General features: G+C 37.9%; 1 protein-coding gene across 1 annotated transcript; it reads right to left on the reverse strand.

The window, feature by feature from the left end:
- Positions 1-1,066: 1,066 nt before the first annotated feature.
- Positions 1,067-9,905, reverse strand: LOC122668882 (O-fucosyltransferase 35). The gene is made up of 9 exons (XM_043865447.1): positions 9,301-9,905; positions 5,996-6,124; positions 5,824-5,896; positions 5,650-5,720; positions 5,468-5,556; positions 4,756-4,888; positions 4,080-4,312; positions 2,626-3,102; positions 1,067-1,707 (listed from the first exon to the last, which is right to left on the reverse strand). Exons 1-9 carry the CDS (start codon positions 9,778-9,780, stop codon positions 1,503-1,505), a joined length of 1,890 nt encoding a protein of 629 aa, XP_043721382.1. The 5' UTR covers positions 9,781-9,905; the 3' UTR covers positions 1,067-1,502.
- Positions 9,906-11,858: the final 1,953 nt, after the last annotated feature.

Genomic DNA, 11,858 nt, shown 5'->3' on the forward strand with positions numbered 1-11,858 from the left:
GTGATTAACTCCAAATCATCCCATATTTGATTATTAAATTTCACTTTGCTTTACATCTAAATCTCTAAGGTTCCATTTGGTTGCAAGGGGAATTCAAGGGAAAAGAAGGGAAGTGAAAATTTTTAAGCCTAATAAAGAAAATGTTGTAATCATTACCCAACAATCAAAACCAGCATCAAAGAGAGAACGTGCACATACAAGAGAGAGAGAGAGAGGTTACGGGTGTGGAGGGTTGAGTAGGTTCATTAAATTTGTTCATTCACTTTTGTTTATAAATTGTTGAACAAACTTAAATTTGTTTATTTATTTCTCAACAGTTTTGTTCAAGAGTAGGTTCATTAAATTTGTTCATTCACTTTTGTTTATAAATTGTTGAACAAATTTAAATTTGTTTATTTATTTCTCAACAGTTTTGTTCAAGTTGAACATAAAAATGAACTGGTGTTGTTACTAAACAAGATTCTATTCTTTTGTTATTCCAAATGAACAGAAGGACAACAGAAATATTTCAAAAAAATGTTAACAAACAAACCCTTAGTTGTTCAGAATTTCTATGTATGACGTTTCGATGGACAAGGGTGGTAATAATCTTTAGGGAGACACAACTCTACTTGGTCTTGTAGGGGGTGCATTTTCCACGCAAGCATCTTTCTAACTATTGAATTAGGACAACTCATTTAAGACCCTTAATTAAATTAAGGGAATAAAAAAAGACTAATTCAATTAAATCATTAATCAATTTGTAAATGAAAAAAAAAAAACTTTTTAATTATGGGAAGAAGAGAGAGAGGATTCGTTCTCCCTTATTTAAATATAAAAACCACATACATTCAACTAATCCATTCCCCCTCCCATCTCTTCAACGGGCTTCAGCACTTGCGAGGTATTGGCTTCTGGAGTATGGTGTAGGCAGCTCCAAGTAGTTTCCAGTACAAAATGAGCAGAGACCTCCATAACCTATTTCATCACACTACTTAAACCTCTTATATTTCATTTCTCCACATGTTTGGGTGCTGGGATCATATTTCTTTATAAAATAAAACCAGAAGAAACTGAGAGCACTTCATTTGTAAGGCAGCGCAAGAATGATCATTTTCCACTTTATCTTCTTCTCATTACATGAAGATAAAATGAAACACAGCCCAGCCATCCCTTTGTATCCCCAATCAAATTATCCAAGCTACATTAACAGGATTACACAATGCACCCTACTCCATGTGATTACTGCAATGTTGATCTGCAGTTTCTGGAGCTTCAACTTTAGTAAATGTATTCTGTTCATCCTCTTGGAAGTAATGAACACATCCATCTCTTGGTTCCATTCAGCTTCCTTTTAGATGATTTCCCACACAAGGCGATATTTCCTTCTGGATGGCCTTTTAAGCTCACCTCTCTCTAAAAAAATATATCCGCAACCATGCCAGGAACCCTTCTTCTGCCTTTGCTTGGCTTTGATGTGGTTCCTGTCATGAAAGAAGACTGCAGTCCATAATCATTAAATCTTACTTCTTGTTAGGTGATTTTCCACATATGCATCCTGGAAGAGGGTTTGCATAGAAGCTCTCCTCCAGCTTTGGAAACTCTCCAGGCTCCCTGAGATATGGACCCCCAATTCGATCTTTGTGAAGCTTTTTCACTTTTGAACTGAATTTCTTCCAAGAGATCTTTCCTTCATCAAGTTCATCAACAAGTTTCACAAAATTCTGCCTGCATTGGTTACAGAAGTTAGCAATGTACAAAAGCCTACCAGACAATGAGGAAATGAGAAAAACACCAAGAAAAACCAAACTGTACTCGTTTGAAAATTGACAATATATGTGAATACACATAATTTAGTTTCTAATACGCTCTCATTCTTGAATAGCAGCTTAACATTACTCAGAATAAATATATGATCTCCAAAATGGTAACCACTCATTAAGTGGCGATTTCTAGCTATACCTTAACAATACCGGTAAGTGGTATGCTGCAGATTCACAGCCCTGAATCGAAAATCTCACTTGTCACAAAAAATGTCTCCACCTACTTTATTGCATATTTGCATTTAATCTTGAAAATCTCATCTTTCCTTCACAAACCCTGTGATCCTGAAATAACCTTTCCAATGACAAACCAAAAGTTGCTAACTAAAATTCCCTTCTCCCTCTCAGCCTCATGCACATCTGAGTTAACAAATGATTTCTCAAAAGGACCTCCCCACCAGTTTCCAAAGGGTAATTTCACTGCAACTCAGCAAACAATCATAGATGAACCTAAGCTACTATTTTTGACAAATTTCAATTTCTTTTTTGGTAAACATTGACACAATAATTATTTCCAAAGCGAACATCTGCTTATAAATAGGCTGAACCATTTTCAATCATAGTTGTCACAGCGCCTAGGCGACCCAAGGCATTGGAGGAACCCTGGACGCAAGAAGCTACGTCCAAGGCAACCAAGGCACCTGGACACCTAGGCGATGCCTTGACAACTATGATATATACAAATTTTAATTATCCCAAATTAGATGTATGTTTGCAGCTCTAACATCATAGATGAATACTATCACATTATTATACAGTTATTCAATTCAAGAAAAATGTGAATAGAATAAAGGGGAAAGGAAAAGGTTGAAAAGAAGTATACCTGTCTGGGCTGATGGTTTTCTTGAAGCCCTCAAAGCGTCTATGACCCTGCACAGCCTTTGCCATATTCCCATCATAGGTGTAAACAAAAACATCACTCTGAAGAGCAACAACATAGTCCAAACCAGCGAGCATGTTCTGGTGATTTCTGAAAGGATTCAACTCTTCTTCCGTAGAAAGAGTAGAATGGGAGAAGATGTTTGGGAAATCATCCGTAAGATATTCCATGCTTCCATCCCCATAAGCTTCCCCAGCCACCAAATAAATCCTGGTATTCGATGGGAAACCCAAACCTCTGAGCAGAAGGGAAGTCTCCCTAGGAGTCATTGGGCAACCCCCAAGCCTCCTTCTCTCAGACCCATCAATCTCCTTCTCCTTCCAATGACTAACTTCATAACGCATTCTCCGGAGCTCCTCATCTTCCTCTGCTGTCAAATTATGACTGCAGCCAGTAAATGCCAGCATATCCTTCTCATACCTTAAATAGAAAAGCAAAGAGGTCAGAGATTAGCATAAGATCTTCTCCATCTTACAAGATTATAGTTTTTGGTCATATTCAAGTCCAAACCGAGAGAAAGACAAGTAATTAATGAATATGATGAACATATGCAGAGATGCATTGAATGTTAGGGAGCGCTAGACTCCATTTAAAACTCATTGTCAAGAGCAAAACAATTCAATCCATGTATATTTTCCATAAAGTCATCAACGTTTTAGAAACACTAGTCATCAGAAACTGGCCTTCCATGATTTTGGAGCCATTTGTTGACAAATCATTGGTAGGTTTTTGTCCCTTGAATCCTTAAACAGTAGATCAGAGGTTGGTACAGGCTACTTCTACATTCTTCCCAAAAAGTTACGATCTTCACAACATTTTCATTAGTTTATATGATTTTTCCCATGTACTTTCACCGATTTCTTGACTTGGGGAACTACATCACTCACAAGGCCAATCTTAATCTTGGATTGTTGATTCAAATATTTAGGAGTTTTCCTAAATGAAAAACCAACCTGGGAGTATTTATATGTGACAGGTAACTATGATGTAACTTACCCTTCAAAACATTTCACTGGGCCTGTGTTTTTTGACAATATTTCACTGGGTCTGTTATGTCTTATCTAACTAATTCTGCAAATATTAAATAGTTCTAAACATGACATTTGCAAAAGGAAAGAGAAAAAGAAAAGGAGAAAACCTTACGAATTTGACTTCACAACCAAATGCCTGCTTAATAACAATTCAAAAAAATTTGATTGTATTAACTGAGACAATCAACTCAACATCAGACCAGGTCTGCGGCTCAACCTGAGGTCCTAAAATAAAGTAAACGTCTGGTGGATCACTCCTATTCAGGTTTGAGTCGGACCAACTGGCCGTGTGACTAATAAATTACACATGTAAACATGTATTATAACCTCAAAGGGCTCTAAGGGGAGTGACCTATCATAGCTTACCTTAAATGGAGAGCTACATAAGGGTTTCCACTCTCTTGCATCCTCGAAACAAAGGTGTTCCCAAGTTCTTCAATTGGGCCTGAATATTTCAATGCCCTATAGTCCACACGGCACCTCAGCTTTTGTATGGAATTCGGTAGTCCATTATTGGCAAGTCGGGAATCAGTATGCGTGAAGTACAAAACTTTGTGCTGCTTCAGAAGTGGGAGGATCTCCGATTTATAATAACTGACCTGAACAAAAGCAACTCACCTAATTATGTTGTCTCTCAGAGAACATAACAAGAAGATGAAAAATACAGGATGGAGTGGTGGCACCGAATGCAACGAATGTCAATGCATCACCTCTCTACACCAAATGTTTCATCAGTGTATGTGATCATGGATTGAGGTTGATTGCCAACCTCCTCCATGGTGGTACCCTAGAATCACATCAACCAGATGGTCAAAACCATCTGCATAATGAACTTTTTCAGAATATTGCACATACTTTCATTGGGCGTCCAACAGAATTCCCCTCCCCCATCCCAAAGAAAAATATAGGATTGTCATTTAAGAAATTTCAGGAAAGCCCCTCAAAGTGCTGATCTGTTGATTAATTGTGTCGAGAAATTGTAGACAGAGAGGGAAAGAAAATCTTAAAATTAATAATATAAATTCCAATAAATGGAGTTTACCTTGGACCAGGATATTGGGGTCTTTGTGAAAGGTTCAATTCCAGCATAGTCAGGTGGTAATGTCTCAACAATGTGGACATCATCTTTCAGAGTCTCTATGAAGTGCTTCCAGTCAAAAAGGTCTTTGAAGCCACTGTATATAAAAGAATGAAAAGTCTATTAGGTTCAATTCCAGCATAATCAGGTGGTAATGTCTCAACAATCTATAGGATCAGCATAAACACAAGACAAGAAATATGAACCTGGAAAACTTCCACTTTCAGTGAAGTTGTGTATCAATAATAACATATCCCAGCAGAATAAATATAGGAGGGAATCACCATACAAATATAATTTTCTTTAAATTAACTATAGGAGGGGATCACCATACAAATATAGTTTTCTTTAATATGAAAACATAACCCAGCAGAATAAATCCATCCCACTAAAAAATTATCATTACTAACACAAACCAAATAAGCTACAAAAAACCAACCCTGTCAATATGCAAAATGGAACAACATGAGTCATTAAAACTTGATTTATTGACTTGCACAAAACATGGATTAGATTTTGTTTCGGATGCCTCTAGATTTTCCTAAATGATGGCAAGATTTTAAATTAGCTGGAGATGATATTGACTGAAACAACTTAATCAAAAAAAAGGAAACTGTTCTTCACACAAATAGATTTAATGACTTAATCAAACCCAACAGAAGTCAAAAAGGAACACCTTTCATCAGCCCAGAAGGAGGTGTGATCAAGTGAAGGTAGGACAAGTGTTGCCTTCATAATCTTAGCAACAGCAACCATATCACATATCTGCACTTGAAAAATATTTATTGATCAGTAAATAGTTGCTATTAACATTGTAAGAGTATCCGATCTGAACCATCAGAATAAAGAAACACAGACCCCAAATCTCATCTGATTCAAGCCTCCATTTGCATTTACAAGAAGGTAACCGTTTGTCTTAGCATCCAGCTCTGTAAAAAAGAAAAGGGCAAACGAAGAGAAACAGAGAACCTTAGAATCGTATTGAAATGGATGCGTAAAGGATTAATAAAGATCTAATTTATGGTTGCTTACTTTTGTGACCCTTCGACTGGTCAATGCACTCAGTGAAATTCTCACTGTCGGGCTTGGACCAAATATCTGAGTACTGAAAGAAGAAGGCACTTAATGAATCAAGCAACAGATGTACTTTCCACATGACCAGTGAAACAGTGAATGTGTTGTAAAATCTAGGTCTAAGACTTACTTCAAGTATTCTGTTTTGGTTGTCAACTACTCTTGATGCTACCTTCATTAGGGGTCGTTCAATATCACTTTCACCCTCCTTATGTACATGTTGCTGAGTATGACCAATGATGTGGGTGTCAGACAAATCCTGAACATAGAGCTTAAAGAATTAGGTAAAGCAAAAGATGAAGATAATTTGTCCCAGTTCCCCCTCCCAAAAAAAAAGAGAAAAAAAAAAACATGAAACAAAGCATGAAGATAAGATGAACACAAAGAAAGGATAGAGGTAGACATGATGAATACTTAATTGAACAGAACAAAGTAGAAACATGCTTCTTTCTGATAAAGATAGAGGCAGAGCCATTGTTTGGAAACTGCTTTCCTGAACTGACTCATGGGGACCAACATGCTTGACTCAACTCATCGTCGGTACACCCTTGGTCACTGGAACTTGACAATACAACCAAATCATTGGAAAATTAATTATCAAGCCCAATGTTTTTAGAGTATCAATCCAATTAAATACAGGAACAAATAAAATATGACTATCCCAATAAATAATAACAACAAGCATATCAAAATATAAAGAAGAACAGCAGAGTACAAGACAAAAGTAGATCACATAAAAAGTAAACTAATCCCAAGTCCCAAGAATCACAACTACAGCCTCACAGATACTGTTCTGCGATTCCACTATCTAGGGCTTTATCTTCTTTCAAAAGTAAGCTATCAGGTCCTCCCTCAAAATATCGATCCCTGTTCTTCATTTTCTGTCCTTTTAGACTTCAGTGCAGCCGGAGAGTCAAAGTGGGAAGGATGAAGTGGAGAGGTGCGTCCAGAGTTCTGTGTGACAGACGTATTCCTTTAAAGCTTAAAGGAAAGTTCTATAGGACTGTTGTACAACCGGCAATGATGTATGGGGCAGAATGTTGGGCCGTTAGGAAGTGTCATGTTGATAAGCTATGTGTAGCAAAGATGAGGATACTAAGATGAATTTGTGGAAAAACAAGGAAGGATAAAGCACGGAATGAACGTATTAGAGCGGACTTGAGAATTGCCACGATCAGTGACGCGCTGGGCTGTGACGCTGTCCTCTTACTATTTTTCATCTTTCATTTGTCTATTTATTTCTCATCTTTCATTTGTCATTTCTATTTTTCATTTCTCATCTCTTTCCCCAACCCTCTTATCCTATCCTTTTTTTTTCCCTTTCTTGGTTAGAACTCTATTTTCACTACTTCGTTTTGTTTGGATCCATGTAGCCGACCCCATTAAGTTGGGATAAGGCTGAGTAGCCTGAGTTTGTTGTTATTGTTGTTGTTAGACTTCAGTGCAGCCACTGGTCTTAGTGTCACATGAGCAAACCGGAATCTAGTCTGTATCTGGACCTGGACTTGTAAGACATTCGGTTTGAAGCTTGAATATATACTCTCTTTGCAATGGAAGCAAGACAGCTCTTCAGAAAGAATTTGAGGATTGGAACTCTTGAAGCACAGCTGAATCGTTGCTCTCAACTGTTCCAGTTTTTCTGTATATATAAGTCATAACCATCAAATTTTCTCCCTTTCCCTTTTTTTTTTTTTTTGTTTTGTTTTGGGAGGTGAGAGAATTGGTAAATAAAGAAAATTTGATTAGAAGGGAGAAGAACATCCCCCCCCCCCCCCCAAAAAAAAGGAAGAAGATAGTCACTATTTTAATCCACTCGTCTCCACTCCATAGTTGCAGGAAGGTTTCAACAATGCGTTTCCAAATAAAGTCAGTAACTTCTATTAAATGAAGAAAATAAACCCCAACTATTGCATATTATTCTGCGTAAAGCCACATGAAAGCACTCATTTTCCCATACCTTCCAAGCTTCACAGAACTTCTACAAGTAGAGGACAAGGACAATGAACAAAAAGAAGGCTTCTCCAATTGAAATAATTCAATAGAACCGATCTAATGCACAACATATTTTCATAGACCTCTACCTACCCATCCCACCTCCCAACCTCAATTTTAGGAGATAAAAGAATAATCAACCTACTGAGAGTAAAAGGGTGAAAATAAAAATGAAACCTATTTAATCATTGACAGAGAAATAAGATACCTAGAGCAATGATTGTTGGGCTAAGCATTAAAAAATTGAAACTAGAAATTGTTAAGTAGGAAGCAATGCCCATTCAATATTATCAGGTTGGCTGATTCTCATCAGCGAGCATACCATGTTAATATCAATTCCCGTGTTGATGACAAAGTTTCAGTTCCAGCAGTTTTTTACTCCATTCCAAGACGGGTTCCGCCTCCACCCTCATTTGTGAAGTTAAATTTTGATGCTGCAATGCACAATGGTTGTGGATGAATTGGGATTGTGATTCGAGGCTATGATTGTCATGTTCTTTATCCTAAAACCAGCTATTTCAATATCCATTCTTATAACTTTAGAAGCCCTGTGACTTCGAGAAGCAAATTTATTTTGTCTGGAACTTCACATTCAACATGCTTTGTTCAAGGATGATGCTTTAGAGGTGACTAGCTGCCTTTCCTCCTATCATCCCCCTCATTGGAGAATTTTTCATCTCAATGAAAACTGTAGTAAGCTTCTTCAAGGTTTTGAGCTATCAGATGTTCTGTATGCTCCTCCTTGATCCAAAAATGAGGCTGCTCATCAACTAGCATAGTTTCCTGTTTGTAATGCGGTCTCAGATGATTGGTCATGTTGGCCTCTTATGCTCAATTCTGACTGTATTGAGGACTTCAGTCCTGATTAATGATATTTATCATTTGAAGAAAAAAAAAAGTGAAACTGGATACCACTTCCCCCTGGCCCTAAAAAAACAAAAACAAGGTTTGAATTGCATACACACACACACAGCGCTTTGTCAATCAAACTACGAAGTTACCCACATTCGACAACCATGCAGATAAACCTATCAATGTGTTTTTATTTATTTACAAGTTCTAGGAGGAACATGTTTCCGTATTTCAAAACTTTTTTGCTAATGATCACCATCGAATAATTAAGTTTGAATGGGGTGCTCCCACCTACAAAATTCAATTTTGCCAGTTCATATTAAACTAACCTCTTGATTTCAGTAGGTTCATAAAATCAATAGCAATCAATATCCAACTAACTTCTTGATTTTACTAGGATCACAAAATCAGTACCAAGCAATCCAATTTCTTATCAATTAATTATAAGTAACCCATCCAACAACTATAATAATAATAATAATAATAACAGTAGTAGTGATAAAGTAATAGAAGCAAACCAATGGCTTCGGGGAAGGGGGAGAAGAAGAAATAAGCAGAAAGTAGAATTTTGACTGTTGTTGAGTGACTAACCACATACGGCCCTGCTGGTTCAACAGAAGCTCCAAACCACCCGTTGGCGCATATCTTCAGAATACCCAAGAACAAGCAGAAGCCGCAGAAGAGAAAGAACATCCACCCTCTCAGCCGCCTCCTCTGCCGTAATACCAAATCAGCAATAACAGATCCAAGTGGTTTCTTCAGAAGATTACAATTCTTTCCGAAAAGAGGAGCAACACCTGCATGAACTCGGTGATTCTGATTGTGGGTCTGCTTCCTGCCAGACGGTGAATCCAACTCTTCATGTAAAGCAGGATAAACTGGGTTTTCAGATCTTGGGGAGTTGATTTGGACATCTATCTCGTGTTGGCTACTGTGGCTGTTACCGCTACTGCTGTTGCTATTCTTTCTCTTGAATGAATGAGCTCTTCGCGTCATGGATCCTGCAAATCTTGGGCTGTTGATTCTCTGAGAAACACCATCGCTGTTACCGTGTTGTTGGTGGAATTCCATATCGTGAGAAGGTCGGACAGAGTGTTAATGGCGAACGAGGTGATTTGTTGAGGTCACCAGAACAGACCCGCTTCCAAGCGTTTTGCCTTTTATATTGGTCTGAACAACTTTGAAAGAAGGAAAAACAACCAAAACTATGAACTTCAAAACTCAAAAGCTATGAAAAATGGGAGATTCCACTGTTAAAAATTGACCCTTCGTCGAAATTACCTTTCCGCGTAAACCCAATTTCCAATTTTCTGCAAATTGTCTGTGTACGACTCGGCTCCAGTCTTCATCTGATCCTAAGATCAAGTGGGATTTTGTTGTGAAAGTCTTGCTGTAATCTTGTCAAATGCTATTATTGCTTGCGCAATCATAACTCTCCGTAATTTATGATATACGGAGCCTCTGTTTTCTACTTCACATGTGCTTAAGAACCTAATAATTGCTCAAACTATGCCATCTTCCCATCATCTTTCCAGATTAAAAAAAACAAAGTTCATAAATCCATGACTCATAACCCAACCAGGTCTGACCAAGATCTAAAACAGAGGTTGTCTACTCGTTTTCCAATTTGCATAAGACAGCATTAAAAAAAATGTAGTTTTAAGGATCTTGGATCGGAGCTGCTCGATTTAATGCCCCACTGGGTCAACACTCCAGTACTAAGGATGTAAATGAATAGCCGAAATTCGTTTCGTATCCGTATCCGTATTCGTTAGGCACTATCCGAATCTATCCGAAAGCTAAACAGATGCAAATACGGATAGGCTATAGCTATCTGAAAAGCTATTTTTACATGTAAACGGATAAAATATCCAATCCGTATCCGTGTCCGTCTCTGTTTAGCACTAATTGAATCCGTCCGAAAGCTAATCGGATACGGATGCAAATATAACACTAACCGAGTCGAATCCGATCCGTTTACATCCCTACACTCCACGCATCCAATGACTCTATCCCCGTTTGTTTGACGGGGGAGGATGGGTGAGATTGTTGCGGAAATGGGTCCCACAGTGTAGCGGTTTGGAAAAGAGGTGAGATTTTTACTTTTCTCATGAATGGTAACTGTTGCCGCTAGATTCCAACCGAGTTGAGGTGGATGACCCGCAAGATGAATAAACAATGGTCGGATGAACCCAAGGTTAACTATGGGTTAATCTTCGATGATATGTCAGAACCGGACAATAGTGAAGTAAGAGTGAAATACGGTAAGAGTAATAAATATGAATACTTATCCTTGTCGATCACTGTTCCTTTTATACTTCGGGTCAATTTGTGCTACAACCCACTTGGGTGGATAGTGAGTGAAATACGGTAAGAGTAATAAATATGAATACTTATCCTTGTCGATCACTGTTTTTTTTATACTTCAGGTCAGTTTGTGCTACAACCCACTTGGGTAGATAGTGAGTGAAATACGGTAAGAGTAATAAATATGAATACTTATCCTTGTCGATCACTGTTCCTTTTATACTTCGGGTCAGGTTGTGCTACAACCCACTTGGGTGGATAGTGAGTTGTTACAGTCCCTGAGGATTGGGTCGGTCAGTGTGACTCGCCTGATTGGAAGCGAATAAAAGACTTAATATCTCAAGTGCATTAAGTGACATGAGACCCACAGGGTCCAACGTAACTATCAGAGCTTTCATGTTAGTTTGCCACACGTATATCAGTAACCAAAGTCCTTTGTTATTTATGAGACTTTGGATAATATAGAGGTGGGATTTTCAAGTGTCATATCAACAGACAAAGCATTTAATATTGTTCCTTGAGCTATTGTAAGTTCACCATGTACCCCTGATTAAATAATCAACGTTGGGGTGGGATTTGAAGTGCCGCATCAACATTTTTCCACCTCAATTCTCCCACCCCACCTAAGTTCTCGTCAAACAAATAGGGCCAAATTATTATTCATGTGTAAAAGAAAGAAATGTCATACAACTCAACACCGAGTGGCGATTGCAGGTCAGTGAGGCAACCATCTCATTGGTTTGATTTTGATTTTGGAAAATAAAATTTTATTTGTTGGATTTTGGATGTGATTTTAACTTAAAAACCATTTATTGAATTGAATCAAATGGAATAATGTGTAA

Source organism: Telopea speciosissima, chromosome 7 (genome assembly GCF_018873765.1).
Source record: "Telopea speciosissima isolate NSW1024214 ecotype Mountain lineage chromosome 7, Tspe_v1, whole genome shotgun sequence".
NCBI lineage: Eukaryota > Viridiplantae > Streptophyta > Magnoliopsida > Proteales > Proteaceae > Telopea > Telopea speciosissima.

Bases quoted from the DNA above. Each gene is read 5' to 3' on its own strand.
- LOC122668882 (XM_043865447.1), bottom strand. From the start codon at position 9,780: ATGGAATTCCACCAACAACACGGTAACAGCGATGGTGTTTCTCAGAGA. The intron at 6,125-9,300 runs GTTAGTCACTCA...CTCTATGTTCAG, and splicing joins AACCAGCAGGGCCGTATGTG to GATTTGTCTGACACCCACAT. The intron at 4,313-4,755 runs GTAAACTCCATT...GCTTTTGTTCAG, and splicing joins CCCCAATATCCTGGTCCAAG to GTCAGTTATTATAAATCGGA.